The sequence below is a fragment of the Neopelma chrysocephalum genome, unplaced genomic scaffold (genome assembly GCF_003984885.1).
Source record: "Neopelma chrysocephalum unplaced genomic scaffold, ASM398488v2 Primary Assembly neopelma1_59, whole genome shotgun sequence".
In the NCBI taxonomy this organism is placed as follows: Eukaryota; Metazoa; Chordata; class Aves; order Passeriformes; family Pipridae; genus Neopelma; species Neopelma chrysocephalum.
Genome location: NW_020897714.1, coordinates 27,014,356 through 27,033,157, shown reverse-complemented (window position 1 = coordinate 27,033,157; position 18,802 = coordinate 27,014,356). Strand labels below are relative to the sequence as shown.

General features: G+C 40.3%; 1 protein-coding gene across 1 annotated transcript in view; it reads left to right on the top strand.

Annotated features, from left to right (window-relative positions):
- BICD1 (BICD cargo adaptor 1) overlaps nt 1-18,802 on the top strand; it is an 89,592-nt gene that overhangs the window by 44,562 nt on the left and 26,228 nt on the right. The window contains exons 5-7 of the mRNA XM_027679611.1: nt 4,031-5,125; nt 11,551-11,702; nt 18,328-18,645. Coding sequence (XP_027535412.1) covers nt 4,031-5,125; nt 11,551-11,702; nt 18,328-18,645 — 1,565 coding nt within the window. The remainder of the gene's footprint in view (nt 1-4,030; nt 5,126-11,550; nt 11,703-18,327; nt 18,646-18,802) is intronic.

Genomic DNA, 18,802 nt, shown 5'->3' with positions numbered 1-18,802 from the left:
AGCCTTCTGACAGTCACTAGCCACAGACTTAGGACCCCAGAAAATACTTATAGCCATTTTAGTCATAACATTTTTTGGTGCTGGGCTCCAGTACCTCCATGCCAATAGTCACCACCATTGCTTGGCATTCTCATCCTGTTGAAAGGTTTATGGTTTAAAAAGAAGGATTAGACCTAGATGAAAGCCTGATTTCTTTAGATACTGAAAAGACTGACTGCAAACTGCTGGTGTGTACTTTGTGAAAGGTGGTCATCTTCACTGTTGAGCTGCATCAGCTCACCTTGGGTCATACAAATTAAATGTGAAAAATTCCTCCAAAAGTTTTCCTTATAAATGGGAGACTTAATTGGGTTCAAGTTGACAAAAAGTCTTTGCCATGTAGTGTTCATTCAGTCATATCTCAGTATTTGGTACATGCTCCTCTTGTTTTGTTCGAAGAGGCTGCACTATGACAGAGTTCCTCAAAGAACTGACCCTTTTTTGGGAACTATTTTTATGTCTATAGGACAGCAACTTCAATTTTTTGAGAGAAGCAAACTTCAGATTTGCAATTTTATAAGTGCGTGTGGCAAATTTTTTTAACTCCCCAATCTCATAAGGAAGCTTTCACTAGAACACTTAGTATGACAGATATAATTCCTTCTGCAGCTTTATGTTGCTTCTGCTTCATGAGCTGTGCTGGTCTCTAGGAGATATCTATTTGCAACTATTCCCTTTCCATATTTTATATCCTCAATGTAACAAATGTCTTGCTGAAAATTCTCATATTCTGAGATTTTCTCAGAATAGCTCAAGGCTTTCTGCTCTCCCCTCGTGTTTGTTGTCCAGTGCCTAAGGCTCCTCTCTTCTTTCTGTGCTCATGCTTTCCCTGTTCCTGAGGCCAACATCATATTTGGAAAACTTATCTTAAGTTCTGTTAAGAAAGGAAATTAAAAAAACCCTCATGCAGCCCAGTCTCTGACACTCCTTTTCAGCTCCCTTGTACTCTCTGACAAATATGATATGGCTGAGATTCAGGGTTCTTAAGCTGAGTTCTCTTGTTTGTTCCAGACTCCTCTAGGAATTGTTCACTGAAATTCTGATGTTATTTAAAAAAAAAAAAAAAGGTGGGTAAAATTGGTTTCCATAATTGCAAACTATAGAGCAAATTGGGAAGAAAATCTCCTCAAACTGAAATCTTTGAAGGGGAGAATGCATTGCAAAATAAGTACTTTTGAATTGCTTTTATTTTAATTTTAAGATTATAAGAAACCTTTATGCAGCTACCAGTTTCAATACCTAAAAACCCTCCCACCAACTGGACTGAAAAATAACTGCAATTCCCGTAAGTTTGCTGTGGTGGAAATAAGAGTATAGTATGGTTTAGAACAAGAAATATAATTACCATACTTGGGAACAGCAGAGTCATTAATATTCAAAAGGTATGCTCAGGGCCGAGCTGGAGCTTTGGGGTTTTTTCCCTGGGAAATGGGAGCACGCATTTAAAATTTTAAATGGAAGCGTATTGGCTTCTATTACTGGGTCAGAATGAATAACATTTAGTAGATCTATGTATTTCCTTTTGCCTATTGTCCAAGTTAATATACGGGTTTTAAAAGTCACGTTTTCTATGGGAAGAATCCTCTCTATCTGAAAGTAGTATGTTTCCAGAACACATTTATGTTCAGTAGAGAAATTATCATCAGGATCCAAATTAGCTCAGTTACAGTTTTTCTTCATGATAGAGTATGATGGCTGAGATCAGTAATCCTGCAGGATCAATTCTTTCTGATTAATTTAAGTGGACACTGAAGCACTGTGCTGCCTTCACACCCAGTTGTTATCTCAAGGGAAAGGCTCTCTGGCTCTGTAAGCTCTGTATTTATTTTTACACTAGTGCAATCTACAGTGAATTACCTACTTTGGTGTGAACATACCCACAGTGGACCCATACACTTTATAAAGCCAACTGCTTTTGGTGTGTTCTTTATTATCCGTACAATTTCTCACTATAAGGTGAGATGGTCCTTTAAATTAGTCAAAACACAGTTTTTTCGTGAATATGCATCGCTCACCTTACCAGCCTGAAGGAATAAATACCTGACAAGGGTAATGTATCTAACACTGAAGCCTTCAGGCAGCTCAGTGGAAAAGAACCCAGGAAAACTAGGGAAGAGATTTCTGCTGGGTTGATCTCTGAGGTTTCCCAGGACAGATCTGACCAAGAGATCTGTAGGAAGTGGTCACCTTTTAAGAAGATGCACTTGGCAAAGGGGAATTTTGCCTTATTTTGGATTTTCTCAACAAGAGTGGACTGACTGTTGTCAGTGGCGGGGGCTGAGCAACAATGAGATTGGGAGGCACACAGGGACAGTGACAGGGGAACAACAAATAGAGAAGGGTACCAAAATACTGGTGGTTCTTGGCTGTCTTCTTCCGCATAGACTATGTAGTGCCAAAAATGGAACACCTTATATCTAAGGAGATAGACTCTTCCTGATTCATAAAATAATAATGTGGTTTGGCTCTGGTTTTTAAATTCTTAAGTCGTCAGTCCCCTGTTCACAAAAAACTAGGCTGATTTTTTAGATGTTTTTAACACGGCTTCTATTTTTATTCGTACAGTTTCTGCCTGCAGTTGATTTCAGATTCTAATGGAGGCCATCTTTTGAAAGCCTGTCTGTAAAACCAGGGGGTCACCATATGCTTTAATGTCTTAGTACTTCTGAGCAGCAGCCACTGCTCAAAAGCCTAGTTTTGAGAAAACAGGAGCCTGAATCACTGCTTGGAACATTTTTTGAGATGGCATTAATACCCTCTCAGTTTCTAAAAGGCTTTTCTTTTCCTTTACTGAGATTCGTGGTGGCTAATTTGACTCTCTTCCAAATACTACTGAAAGGGAAGGAAAGGTTTGGTGGTTTTTTTTTTTAAAAAGGTTCTTTTCAGAACTGAAAGCTTTTAATTCTCAGAATTAGTAATTCCACCACTCATAAAGGGAATGTGGAGAATGCCATTTTCATTGCATGTATAAACACAGGGCTGAGATACTGCAGCCAGAGCAGTGAAAGAGCAGTAAACTTGGTAGGCCCAGGGTCCTATACAAAAGCCATGAAAGCAAATAGGATCCTAACTCCATATGCCTTCCTCTGCTTCCCAATTCACGACTCAGAACAGGATGAAGGCACAGGAGAAAAGTTGGGGCATTACACTTAAAACTTGAAATGCGAGTCTTTCAGGGGTGTTATCACGAGTAGCGAATATGTGAGTAGATCAAACTTGTAAGTTTGTCTTGTTCACTTACTTTAGGATGCTGTGCATTAAAACTTCTAGAGGTGTCCTCCATGACCTCTTCTTTTGTTCAACATCCACATTTATATGTGGGTATTCAGAAAGGAATTTACTAGGTCAGAAGGTGATACCACAAGTCCTGCTTTTTCTGGTTTGGCCTTAAACAGATGAATTTCACTTACAGTTAAGTGGCTGGGGATGGGGAGTCCTGGGAGTTGCACATGCTCAGTCTCCTGGTCTGTGTTACATTTCCACACAGCAGGTTATTTAATCTGTGGAAATGTACACAGCTATTTGTTTACTGTGTTTGCCATAATGAAAGTTTGCAACAGTTCAAAGATATAAATGCATATTGTGAAGGATTGGTGGAACTATTAATGGGAAATGTAAATTCAAACTCTATTGAGAAATGTGTATGTACCAGTAGAATGGTTTATAGTTGACAGTGATGCAGTTCCTCTGTTCAGGGAACATATGTCCTAATAAATCACTTAGTGCTTAGTAATTCTTCAGTGGGCAACATGTAAAATTGTGACCTAGTGATATTGCAAATTGTAACAGAGGCTGGGACTTCCCAAACCTCTGAGAGTTACATGGATCTATGACTTAATTTTATGGTTTAGGCGTATATGGCTAAAATCTCTCGAAAGCACTCAGATTGTTTACAGCTTGTGGGAATGGAAGAAATTAATGTGATTTCAGAGCTTGGTATTCAGCATGGGTAGGATGAGGTCCTGGGTGTCTTACTTTGACTGTGTTGCAGGTGGAGCGAGAGAAGGCCATTCTCCTGGCCAACCTTCAAGAGTCTCAGACGCAGCTGGAGCACACCAAGGGAGCCCTGACGGAGCAACACGAGCGAGTCCACAGGCTCACAGAGCACGTCAATGCCATGAGGGGACTGCAGAGCAACAAGGAGCTGAAAGCTGAGCTTGACTGTGAGAAGGGCCGAGACCCTGGTGAGGAAGCACACGACTATGAAGTGGACATCAATGGCTTGGAGATCCTAGAATGTAAATACAAAGTAGCTGTTACTGAGGTGATAGACCTTAAAGCAGAAATCAAAGCCTTAAAGGAGAAATATAACAAGTACGTGGAAAACTACACTGAAGAGAAGGCCAAGTATGAGAGCAGAATCCAGACATATGATGAGCAGGTGACAAGCCTGGAGAAGTCGACCAAGGAAAGCCAGGAAAAAATGGTCCACATGGAAAAGGAGTTACAAAGGATGACAAGCGTAGCAAACGAAAACCACAATACCCTCAACACTGCCCAGGACGAGTTGGTGACATTTAGCGAGGAGCTGGCTCAGCTCTACCATCACGTCTGCCTGTGCAACAATGAGACACCAAACAGGGTCATGTTGGACTATTACAGGCAAAGCAGAGTCACCCGCAGCGGGAGCCTGAAAGGACCGGACGACCCTCGAGGCCTCCTTTCCCCACGACTTGCCAGACGGGGGGTGGCATCACCCGTAGAAGCCAGGACCCCGACCGAGCAGGTGACTAAGGAAGCCCCAGAGCCCGGCAAGGAACAGAGCCCAACAAAAACACCTACCATTTCTCCTGTCATCACAGCCCCTCCTTCCTCCCCCGTCTCTGACACCAGTGACATCCGCAAGGAGCCTATGAACATCTACAACCTCAATGCCATAATAAGGGACCAAATCAAGCACTTGCAGAAGGCTGTGGATCGGTCGCTGCAGCTGTCGCGCCAGCGGGCTGCGGCTCGGGAGCTGGCGCCCATGATCGATAAGGACAAGGAGGCCTTAATGGAAGAGATACTGAAACTGAAATCACTCCTGAGTACAAAGCGAGAGCAGATCGCGACCCTGAGAGCAGTGCTGAAAGCCAACAAGCAGGTAAGGTGTTCATAAAACAGCCAGGAAAGTGTTATTTACACGGGTCACTTACAAGCTCTCCCAGGAGTATTTTGGAGGTGAGGTTTTACTCACAACCTCTCACTCGATCACCATCACGGCAAGGGCAGACCTTTGTCCCCTCCCTCCCCGCCTCCTCTTTAAGTACTTTAGCTCTGCTTTTCTCATCGGAATGCAAGAGGCTGCAGCATCATTGTTCCAGGTTGCCTGTGTCTTTTCTCATCTAAAAAGTGCAGTGATCACCACATGGGGGCATGAATCCTGGTTAACAGCTTGGCATACTATTAGCTGATGACAGTGATGGGATGTTGAAATTCCCAATAGTCAGCTATTCTGAAGTTACAATTTTGAGTTTAATTGATTGTTGCATCTGTAACTGCATTTCTAGGGTACTGGGGATTTTTAAATTGCAACAATATTTCAACATACGTTGAGTCTTTTATAGCATTTCCCCCCCTCTGATACAACACATGTTAAATATTAACTCAAGTAATTAAATACCATCTCTAGCTAAGCAATAATAGCTCTGAGCAATTATATGTGGGTTTTCCATGTAATTAAAACGTAATTAAGATGGAATTGATGTATATGGGTTTAGATATGTGATTCCAAATTAAAGATTTTTCCCATTAGCATAGAGCTATCATTTATTTTTGCTACTACCATAAAATCTAGCTCAGTCTCACTCTGTTATTGCTGTCAGAAATAAAGAATTATGCTAAGGCGTGCTCACTGAAATGGGAAAGATAAATTTGCTGACAAAGGAGCTGCTATTAACTAAACTTTTATTTATTGGATAGCAGCATAGATATTGGTAACTGTACAATTGGCCACAGAAACTTGCAATACTGTTCATGCAAACCTAATAACAACTTCCTCAAACTTTTAAGTTAAAAGACATAATAATATAAAGGGAAGCAGAAATTTAAGGTTAGAGTGGGAGAGTGATTTATTATGTGCCAGCCTCAAGTGGTGGGTGTATCCCAGGACTCAAAGTACATCTCATGTTCAAAAAACCATAAGTTAAGATTCATCCCTTTGAGCTCTTCCCCTTCAAAAGAATAAGTTTCTAAGCAGCAATAGGCTGGGGATGCTTTTCCCTTGTGGGTTTCAGTTTAGATGAGCCTACAGAGTACATCTGGTTCAGTTTTTCATGTTTTCTCTGTAACCACAAGAGCTATTCTTTAAAAAAAAATAAATAAAAGCCTTCCCTGAGTCATGGTGAAGCTGACATTAATATGACATTTTCACCCCTTACACAGCGTGGTAAGACACTGCTGGTGCCAAATGTAGCAGTGCAGAACTGCAGGAATTCCTTTCAAAGAGACAACCTGGCCCGTCCTCAGCCTCCAGAGCAGCCACATCTCATCTCGTTGTGCTCTGCAATACTATTACAAAACACTTGTATTTGTTAGCACTCCAGACAGAGACACTTTAGGTGAAGCTTTTTAGTTGAAGTAATATGGGAAAGGAGGATGAGCACAGCCAGATGTACTGTAAAAATGCAAGACCTGGCCTTCCTAGAGCATCTCACCATTCAGATCTGGGCAGGGGAGTGAAGACCAGCAGCAGACCCTGGGTCTGATATTTTGGACTGTACTTAAGTAGTGAAAAAACACTCTTAACTGGGGAAGCACAGGTGCTACCTAGTTACCACCAGTAATATTGTCAAATAAGCATTTTAGTCTTAGGCTGGGCTTTAAAAAGACTACACAAAACTCTGTAACATGAAAAAAGAGCAAGATTTGCTCTAAGAAGTTGCAAACCTAAGACTGGGAAAATGGATTATTAAATCTATTAAATCAATTACTCAAGAAAGCAATGCACAAAGATCTTGCTTGTTTACCTTGTCTTGATTTATGTGTCCATTTGTTTGTAGCCATAATTACCATGTCAGCACCAGACTGGTGGAGCAAACATTAACAAGTAGCATAAATAAGGAAGTAATATCAAATTAATGATGCAATAACTTTTAGGATCAGTTCAATAATGGGTTTGATTTCGATTTCTAATAGCAATCAGAAAGCAAAGCTGGCTATGATGGGAATTTAATATCCTGAAGTTCTGATGGAGAACTGATTGGTTGTTTTCATTGGTAAATAATTTTATGAGAAGGAGTCAGCACGATTTTCACAAGTGCATTAGCAGTAACTATGGTGTCTTCAGCTCCCATAACTGAGATGCTCATAAAAGTCCTTCAGAAAAAATAACTTGATAACCCCAGACACACAGAACCTTATCTACAAAAAAATGCCCTGATATTATATAGAAAGAATACAGTAGAATTTCTTTGGGAAAGTGAGTCTCAGTGATAAGACCCAGTACCATGTACAATTTTAGCACTAAAATAACAGGCTAGTTTTCTGCTTTCTTGTGTGAAAAAAAGAGCACTTACCACCGTAGGATTTAATATTCATTCAGCAACAATTTTTTTAGTTGGTCTGCTTTCTCACACTGATAATGTAAAGTAAATGGGATACTAAGTCATCTTAGAAAATGAGATTTGTTCATGGATTTCAGGATGAAGGTGGCAACCTTTAGGCAGCAGAGTTTAGGCAAACATCTCCTCTTTAAGGATAAAGCAGTGGGATGAAAAGGATGCTGTTAGTTTTGGCAGTGCTTGGGGTGCTGGGGCTGAGATGTCATCACCTCCGCCTATGCAGCTCTGTGGCTGCGTGGGTTTTGGGGACAGAGAGGGAGGCTATGCTCTGTGTGCCCCAGCAATCTTTTCCTTTTTAGTGTTTCACACTCTGCTGGAGTCCAGGTGTTGGAGCTTTCTGCTCCCTCCCAGCCTTGCTGTCAATTCTAGGTGACTTCTCCTGCTCTGCAAACACTACGTGCTCTGTGAGCCATTAATCCTGTGTCTGCAGGCATGACAGGCTGAGAGGCTGAGTAGTCATTTGCCCAGTTCCTCAGCATGACCGTTCTGACAAGAGTGTCATTAGCACCTCTGCTGTCTTATTGCATTATTTACTTCAGTGAAGAGTATTCATGCATTTTTTTCTGTGTTTTCATCTTTTTTTCTTGTGCTCCCCATTTCCTCGTTTGTTGATCAGAGGTTGCATTTTTATGTGGAACAAAGTTCTCTAATTTTTCTGATAGAATTTTGTCCTTAACCACAGCTTGAAACCAAGTGCTTCAGAAAGAGCTGTTAAAATCAAAGCCAGGTCCTGGGCATCTGCTTCCCTCTGGCACCCACTACTTGGAGATGCAGGCTCTTGTTTGCCCCATCCTTCCTTTCTGAGCACTCTCTGAATGCACCATTCTAGATTATCTAAATCTAGATTAACCCACAGAACCAATTTCAAGCACAATCACACATATATGGCTCAACGGGTACAATTTTGGAGATTGGCTGAGGTGGGGAACAAATACAAATAATTTCAACAATAGCTGGTGCTGGAAGAAGAGTAGAATGAAGCTGTGGCTCCAGTTCAATTTGTCCCTGTTGGTCTTGGCACAGTCCAACAGTCCAGCCGAGGTGACCAGATGCATAAGTGCCTCTGTAAGACAGAAGCTGAGTTCCTCTTCTGCCCTCAGCCCCACTCCCCATCACACATTCTGGCTTCAGGGTGATTCAGGCAGGTTTTCTACCTCTTCAGGCTCCCTAAACTGGCTCACAGTAAGCACAGAAAAAAAACCAGGAGGTGTGCAAAGGGTAGGGATGGGGAAAAGCTGGGTAATTACTCTTCTGGTGGCAGCTAGCCAGTATAGATTGGCTTAGCTGCATTATAAAATGGCAGCCTCTGAGCTGAGGAGTCTGACAGAAATTGGCTTCAGTCAGCATCCAGATCCCAAACCCATGAGCTGTGGGTAACCTGAGCATCTGCACTGTCTGGTGCCCACTGGCTCTTACAAGGACTTCCTCAACTTCTCAGCTGACCCTGACTGTGGGTTTCCAGCAGAAGCTTCCTCAGCTTCCCCCTTCTTTCTCTTGCTGTAAACCCAAATTTTCTGTTAGTTTTATTTGCTCCTCTAGCAGAGCACTTGGGTCCATTTGTTCTTCACTTTGGAGGCTTTCAGAAGGGGGACCCTTGACAGCCTGCACTGGGCTGTGCTCAAAAGCTTGGCTGGTGCTTGGAGAGCCATGAGACACTTTCCATAAGATTTTAAATTTATACTTTGTTTTCTATATGTTGTTTTATAGGAAAATTTAAAAGGAAGGAAAAAAGGTTTGAAGATTTGACACAATCCTTCCTCTGTTACTTTTATTCACCAAGTAAATTATATTGCTAAGTTATTTTTCATCCTGTAGTGTTATATGTCCATTTAACTTACCCTGACATCCAGAATAAAACGTAGGGATCACAATCTGTCTGATCATTTTGCACAGTGATGTGTTTCAGTGATGTGTAAATTACTGGGTTTACATGGAATATGTAAGCCTGCTGCTGAAATAATGCAACAGTTAAAAAAAATATAAATAAGACTAGCATTAGGTGGTACATATCTTTAACTCATTTTCATTCCTAAACAACAGCAAAAAAATCTTTAAGTGAATCCTGTGTTCAAAGATGAGGTATGATAGGTTAAGGGATATGAGGCTGTATTTCTCTTACAAAGCAAAGATGTCTGAATTCCTGCCTTAGGGGCAAAGCAGAACTCATTTTGAACTATAGAGTCCACCTGTGCTCTCATAAATCACTTCTACGTCATTAGTGACCTGAAAATTCAAACAAATCTAATTTAATCATAACTGTTAAATAGGAATTTTTCCTCTGATGCACTATTTCCTGGATTTCCATTCAAAAAAGTGGATTTATTAAACATAGTTAATCCTTCCTCTCTATGTTAATTTATGACTCTACATTTTTGGTCATGGCTGAAAACAGAAAGAAAGCTGATGATTTCTGCTTTACTCTGCCAAGGCATAGGATGGTGTCTACATTGAACCAAAGCATATATGAGCAAGGTTAAAAAAAGCTGAATGATTTAAATATATCCCAAAGTGGTTGATATTTTTAACATGTGTCGTTGATGATATCAAATTTAGATTGGAAAAAAAATCTATTTAAAATGGCAGGTGTTACTACTAGTGACTTTTTAAAATCTCTTCTCTTAATGTAAATTAAGAGAAAGCAGAGAAGATATTATTGGTTAGTATACAATTTAAATAATTTAAAAAATTATTTTAATGCTCCCATTGCTAGCTGTGCTATTTCCCCAGACACAGATGAATAAAGTTGTATTTTGATAGGAGATTCTAATATGTCCTTTTATTAAGAGACACTGCTAGTGGGAAATGTATTGGGTTTCAGAAAACTGAGTTTGAAATCAGTTTCCAGCTGTTTGGCCATTACTGTATTTTGTCCTGTTCCCTTGTTGATTGCTTTAAACTAATGTTCTCCTACACTTCTCTCCCCTGGTGATGATTCAAGAATCCACAACAGGGGAAATTGATTGCCTATATGAAATGCTGCAACTTATGCACTAAACAAAGTGCAAAAACCAGCCATAACCCTCTCTGAGTAAATGTAAAGGGAAATACATTTTCCTTTATCTCATTCAAAAGCGATAATTTTAAATGTCTCAAAGCAGCAGTAGGTATAAAGCCTCTATAAAACTGTGTGTTGTGAATAACTTCAAAACAATACTAAACTCATAGCAGAAAGCTCAAGTCTTGCAAGGATAAGACAAATGTAACTATTAAAAGCAGTAAGGTAGTAAATTAAAGAAATTTAATGGATGAGACAGAAAAAAAAAAGGAAAGAAAGGAGCAGCAAAAATTTAGGAATTGGACAAATACAAACCCTTTGCTCTCCTGTTAAATGACAGTTGTAATTTACAGGGTTTTTTGGTTTGGTTTTTGTTTGCTTTTGGGTTTTTTTTTTTGTAGTGGTTAAAACTGCCAAAATAATGCTAGTTTGCACAGCAGTAGGCATTGCCAGTTCCCAAACATAAAAGCAAGCTGTCAGGTCCTGGCTGTCCCCACACGCAAGGAAAGGCTCAACTGGCAGGAGGCATGAGGCCAAACACTTGTGGTCATAACTTGGCTGCACAGGCTGAGCCTCATGTGCTCTGCATCCTGTTTGCACCATGGCCAGGGGACACACCTGCTTGTTTGCTGCAGCTCAAACAACATGGTAGCAGTTCCTTAAGCTGCAGTAACATATTCACTTGCCTGTGTCCTCAACATGCACCTGCACAGTTTTGCAGAGACGCTTAAAGTGTTGAGTTGTTGCCTGTGCATTGAAACAGGCTTTGTCCTTTCAACTACTTTCTCCCTTTCCTGGTTGCATGGAGTACAACTTAAAAGAAGACATTAAAGTGTGCAGTACAACAACGATCAGGTCTAACTTTTTTTACTGTGTGAATGAAGAAGGACATCAAAACCAAAATCAGACATGGCATCTTAGGTGTTATCAGATATCGGGCTCATAAGCATATATCCTTGTTTGTGTTTTTAGACAGCTGAAGTGGCACTAGCCAATTTGAAGAATAAATATGAAAATGAAAAAGCAATGGTGACTGAGACCATGACCAAACTACGGAATGAATTAAAGGCTTTGAAGGAAGATGCAGCAACCTTCTCATCCTTGAGAGCAATGTTTGCAACCAGGTAAGGGAAATGGTGTCACCGTCTGGCTCAGAACTGTAAAAACAAATATGTGTGTACTAAGTGACAACGGCCTTAGCCATGTATGTTGGGTGCTTAGGAGGAGAGAGAAATTATTTTCTGCAAGGTCAGAGGTTTGCTGGATGAAGGTGAATGAGTCCTAGAATGCACACTGTGCAAAACTTGGAAGCTTTCAAGTGCTACTGAGCTGCGTGTCTTGGAAAATAAAGCTGGAGAATAGCAATGTCAATACAACCTTGAGTAAATTGTTATAAATGCCAATATATGCTTGCCGTATATTTGCATTTATAGAGCTTTTTAAAGTGGAAATCAAATAGTAGATTTACGTGGCTGCTTTTCCCATTCAGAAGTACGCAGTGATTCTGTCATGTAAAGCTATCGTACGGTTAATGATGATCTTCAGAATCTCATGTTTTCATTACAATGAGATTCATTACTTACCACTAGAAAAATCTATTTCATCAGCCAGCCTATGCTGTAATCCAGCACTAATAATTGTAAGGCCACTGTAATTTCCCACTCCAGCATGAATTCTTATTTTCTCTCACTGTGATGTTCAATTTATTATCTTCTCCTTCACAAAATAAGTTTAACTGATCTTCTGTAACATAGTTCATCCTGGCAGGACAGTAATTAATCATCTTTCATCTTTCCTTCTCCCACACCTTCTTCAGAGGAGCTTTTGGTTTTACACTGAGTCACAGAATCAAGTGGGTTGGAAAAGACCTCTGAGATCCTTGAGTCGAACCTATGACCAGACACCACCGTGTCAACTAGACCGGACCAACTCAGGGCCACATCCAGTCTTTCCTTAAACACTGCCAGGGAAGGGGGCTCTACCACCTCCCTAGGCTGTCCATTCCAATGTCTAATCACCCTTTCTGTGAAGAAATTCTTCCTAATGTACAACCTAAAACTCCCCTGGTGCAACTTAACACTATGTTACCTAAAAATAATTTTTTTTAAAAATCCAACATTTTGATCAATAAACTCTTAATTCACAAGTACACAAGCAAATGATTATCCTAAGGAAATTATTCTGTTAGATTAGGACTTTTTTCCCCCCTTATGGTCAAACACAGTGCAGATTTCTTCTTTGTGCTTTAGTCCACAAATGATAAGACGTCGTGCCTCATGTCAACATCTCTCCAGTGCTCCCTGTGGTATATAGGTGCTGTCTCACCACTTCCAGCCTTCTAAAGTCACAGTGGCAGCAGCAGCTGGGAGAGGTGGGAAGGAAAGAGAAGGGACATTTATGTGTCATGACATTGGTGCTGTGTACAAATTCATCATAGGTTCATCGTCGGAAGAGTTCGTGTAGTGACATAATGGAAACGAAGACCCAACTCAGCAGGTGGTGTGAACCAAGGTAGCCTGATTGATTTCATTGGCATCTAAAGATTTTCTTCAAGAAAGGAAAGCTGTGTGTGTGTGTATTAGAAATGCATGTGTTGATCTTTACTTGCAAGCTCATTACTCTAGGAGATACATGAATGTACTAACTCTGTAAGACTCCCTGGAAGGCGGCTAACTCTGGAGGAGAGGAGTGGCATCGTGAGCATAAAGCAAACAAGTGTCTTGCATGGAGCATAAATCATCAACCTACGAGGTAAAAGTAGTTTGCGAAGATTTAGAAGTTAATTAAAGGGAATGTTAGAGTGCTGGTGTACTGAATGCTCCTTACCTTATTTGGGCATCCTGAGTGCAGACTTATGTGGGTTTAAGGCATATCCTAAAGCTGGTGGGAGACAGCAGCATCTCTTCCATGAGAATTAGGCTTAAATGATGCCATTGATCCAGGAACCTTTTCTAGATGTCTTGTGTGTAGGATGCAATGAAGCTTCTATTTCTCTTCAATGAACTATAAAGGGAGTCTGAGTGACTTGCTGAGTTACAGATATTCACTTTATAAATGTCCAATGTTATCAGAGATAACCCCCAATCAAAGCATCTAGTGCTGTTGGTAAACTCCATGCAGTAGTGATTAAACACTCAGTGTATGGCCTATGGAACATATCCCTGCCCTTGAGATCATAAGTTTTGCCAAGTATTTTCTGAGCAGAGTTATAAAAGATTATTCACTACAAGGTCTTGCACATCAGCGTGCTCCTATAGATTTTTCCATTGTAATATATTCATTTTCCTTCCTTAGCGTGGAGTTTAATGGCCTTTATAATTAAATCAGTCTTCCTAAATGTTCAAATCATTGACTCATTCCAAATAGTCCATTTCGAAGAGCATTTGTTTAAATGACAGTAAGCTGATATATTCTAGAAGTCTGTTGAAGAAGAGAAATCTGTTTGAAAATACAGGACACTTAAGATTCTTGTGCAGTAACATTAGATGCAATAGCTCTAGCATAAAAAAGCAATTGTTTCATCTTTAGTTGAATAAAACAGTGGTTTCCATGGTTACAGTGCATCACATGGTACTTACTCCAGAAATTTGTACCATAGGGAGATCATCCCTCTGATAGTAGGGTTGTATTAAAAATCTGAAAATGATTGCATATACTGTTTGATAGAACAATATCCTTTCACTTTCATAAACCATCCTTTTCTGTTCAGTTGGTCGCCAAATGGATGTTCATTCTGGTGCTGAACTGTATGGTTTCTTCCTTAAATGCACTGAATAAAGGTCACAACATGTTATAAGGAGAGCACAGGACATCTGTTTCTGGTCTGAACAGCAAAGATAGCACTTATCTCCAAAGCTCCCTTATGCAGAAAGCAGGAGTCCTCCTTTTTCTGTGTTTTTCCCTGACACTTTTTCATTCTTCCACTTCTTAATTTCTTTCTTCAGTTCATCTTCCTCTCAACAGTCCTTCTGTCCTGCTTGTACTTCTACTTTTCTGTTTTTCCTTCTGGGACTCCTTTTTAACCCAAAAAACGGATTCTGATCTCTACAGCTTCCTCCTTCACTTTTGTGATCCCTTTCTGGAATTTTTTTACTTCATACCTGTCAAGAATATGTCCTCAATATAGTTCAAGCTCTCCTTTCCCCTACCATGTCTCAGGAAAAAAAAAACCCATAAAAAATCTCTTCTGTGGGATATAAGGGTTTGGCAAAGCAGAGTTGAAGGTTCTATTTCATGCCAGAGCCATGTGTAGCCTACCTGATTTGCAGCTTCTGCCTTTAGCCTGCTTGTTTTATCCTGGGCTGCTTCTGGTATTCCCAGACCAGAGAAAATGGTGAGAGCCTTTCCTGCCTCTCCTTTTGTTTCCCCTCACTCCACCCCTGAGTTGCTGACCCAAGGTGGGAGCTGTGGGAGTGTGAAGCAGTGAGCAGCACTCATCCAGGGGTGGATAAACTCTTTAAAACATTCATTTTCCAGTCTAGAGTAGATGTTGCCCTGTGAGAGGAAGGGAAGTCCCATGCTGAAGGAGAGAAGGAACTACTTTTAAAGCAGGAACCCAAAGGGATTCAGGAAGCTGATTTTACTGAGTCCCTACACGTGCTTGCTTTCCTAGTCTAAAAGGAGATACTTAAAAGGAGAGAACAGGAAATATTACTTCCGATATTGCCATAGTCCTGACACTGCAGACATGGATTTTATTCTTCATCCATCAAGATGTTTTCTTATGATTAATATTTAAAGAAAAAAGTGTGCTGAAGAGATGGACTAGGAAGATTGGACAGGTCCTGGAGATGAGGAAACTTTTATGAGCGGAAGAGAGTTATGATTATATGGCTAGAGCAGGGAACTGTCACTGTCACCGGGTTTTAGCTCAAGCTCTGCTGTGATTTATGTTACCTAAATTACGCATAAGCCTGGTTCGGTATTTGGTTTACATTCCTAGACGAGAGAGGGAGATGCAACTAGAAATCCCTTAAAATCCTATATAAGCTTCTTGGATCAGTTCATACAAAATAAGTGGGCTTATGTGTCTGTCTGCTTCCTTTCTGAGACAAGAGAAATGAGAAATAGGTGAAACCTTGACTTTTGCTCTGGCAATGAGTAGACCAGCAGATAGCAAGATAACAGTGCTGGTTATTTAATAGTCACTTGTAGACTACACCTGTCCTGGGGTGAGGGAAGAACTGGGAAAGAGCTCTGACTCGGGAGGACATAACTTAACTTTTGTTATTTACTACTATTTGAGTCCTTCTGAAAGACTGTTCAAAGCCCTGGAGCATCCTGGAGCCCTGCTCAGAACACAGTGGTCAGTATCATGCCAGAAGTCATGTCTTTGAGGAGCTCTTAACCTTTTTCTTCTTCATTATCCTGTGAGACTTCACAATTGTTTGTCAAACACGTGGGCGAAAGGCAATATGGATGTGTGTAATGCTTTTTTATTTTTTAATTGGAAACACTTCTCTTTTCATCTCACACTTGCACATATCTAGGAATATTTCAGTGAAGGGAAATGCTATGGCTGCAGGCAGTAGTTACTTCCCATTGTATGGAATAACCTTCAATGCTGCAAACTTCAGGGAGATCTGAGACTGTTAATTCAGCAGTTTCTAAAGTTAATTATGGCCTTTATTTGACTGATTTAGGTTTAACCTTTCTGAACGCTGTTTCTCAAAAAAGAAAAAAAAAAAGCTTGAGCAACAAAACCCGGAGACAAGGTACTGTGTGTTTGTGGTGGAGGTCAGATGACTGGAACCACCCAAACACTGCAGTGAACTGCCAGAAGTGTGGGATTCCTGTTATGGGGAGATTTCTAGGAAGGACATATAATTAATTAGATGGGTTGAAAAATGTGATTAGTTTTGTCTCAAGTATGAAACCAGCTAACAGCATCTAGTATATACAGATTTCTTGAGCCAGCTTGATATAGTTCATAGCAGGCAACAAAAAGCGTGTTTGTCTGAGTCTGCTTTACTAATAGCCACCTTCATGGCACTTATGTCTCTTAACTGTTCAGTTGTGCTGTTTTACAAACCAGGTGTTACTTTTAAAAATTTTCAACAGAAAACTATTTGGAAAAAAAAAGATGTCTCCTAGGCAAAGAGGAAAGCGGGAGAGAATAAGAGGTGGATACAGGATCCATCTGGTTACAAGAACAAGTCTTTAAGACTCGGGCAACACAGACATTAAAGTCAATTAATTTGAAATAGGAATTACTATAATCTGCAGAATGCTGATTTCATTCTAGTATCTCTGTCAAGGAAGCTGGCTTAAGCATCAATAGACATTTCATGGCTTGGAGCAGAAATAGGTGTGCAAGTTGTCTTTAAGCCAACCAGCATTTCATAAACATCTCTCTACTTCAAGGCTTGAATAGCAACAGTCATGCTTATTAAGGTCCTGTGAAAGTAAGGTAATACTGAAACTGTAGATGAAACTGTGTCTTAGTAATTTTACTTCCAGTGCCTGAATTATTCAAAAGGAGAGTGCAATATATATGTAAGTGTTTGCGTGTGAAGAATAACAGCAAATTTTCAAGTATACTTTGTTTCTGTTTCCCAAGGGGAAGATTAAAATTTCAGAGAAATTAGTTCCATCCCTCAGTTTGCAATAATTCATGTTTAGTGCATCACACATTTTGATAAGGAAAACTAAAATAATTTTCTATGCTTGTTTTCTGTGAGTGATACTGATAAAGTTACATCCTCATCCATTACACAATTGCAATTACACAGCAAAGCTACTTAGATTTATACAGATTGCGTGGGAAGGAGATTTGGCAAAAGCTGCATCATTTAACATGCCTTGGATATTGCCACAAATCTCTGATGGTCAGACAGTATTGCTATCTCTGAATCATCTCTCTGCTGGCGTACATTTATAGCTCTTGGTTCTTACTGATTAGATGGTCTATTGCTAGCAAACTGAAGCTATTTATCTTCAAAAAATGACTTAAGACTATCTTGAAATGCCTTACTCTTCCTGTTAACTTTAGGAATTATTTCTTAAAGCAGAACTAAATTTAATTTGGTCTTAGATATTAACAAAATCATAAAAAAGGTGGTTTTAGTTCTCAGAGTTCAAAAGCAAACGAAGGGAGTTTTTCATGCAGATAAAAGAGGCTGAGAGTTAAAAAGGAGTAGGTGACCATGATGAACATCTGAGCACACCTCCAAAATATTCAACAGTAAATGTGAAATAATTCCAGATGCGGGGTTTTCTGAATAGTACTTTTTAATAAGTTAACAATGGCAAATAACTGAGGGCTTCTCATTTCTAAAATCTGATGTGTCAAGTGTTCACACTACTTGCAGCCTTCTTTTGTGGTATTTTCTTGAAGTGGATGTTACTGTCTATGAAAAATAGTATTATCTAATTAATAGACATTCTTATCATGACTTACTATCAGAACCAGCACCCAAAATTGTTACTTGTGGTCTAACATGGAGATAATCCCAAACCTCCCCTCCAATTGCTTATTATCTGCATTAGAAATGTAGTACATTATCATAGACTACTCTGTCAATATAGATACAGGTTCTCCTGCTGAATGGGAAGTGTTGGCATTCAGATCCAAGACCAAATCTATTCAAAGTGGGAACAGAAGAATTCAGGCTGTCTGCTTCCGGGATTAGGGTCAGCAAACGCGTGGATCTGAATCTGCCTCTGTAAATGAAGCCCAGGAATGTGCTCACTGGTAGAGCTGGTTCTTGGACCGTTTCCACAGATTTTCTGCCTTGTTTGTTCCCCCAGGTGTGATGAGTACGTCACACAGCTGGATGAGATGCAGCGGCAGCTGGCAGCTGCGGAGGATGAGAAGAAGACCCTAAACTCTCTGTTGCGCATGGCTATCCAGCAAAAACTCGCCCTTACCCAGCGACTGGAGGATTTAGAGTTCGACCACGAGCAGTCCCGACGCAGCAAAGGCAAGCTTGGAAAGAGCAAGATCGGCAGCCCTAAAGTAAGTGAGGAGGCATCAGCCACCGTGCCAAGCATAGACACTTTCCTCCTGCATAGTCAGGGCCCACAGCAACCAAACTTACTGGTCAGCAGTGGCACTCAGAGGAAAAGGTATGCATGCAGTGATCTTTACAGTACAGTGCAGTAGCCAGACTTTCATTAAAGTCGTTCACTGAATTGTAAACATAATGATTCTTTTTTTTTTCTAATTTATTTTAATTTTTTGGTTTTGTACTTTGACTGGGGAAAAGGAGGTGGGGAGGGTGTG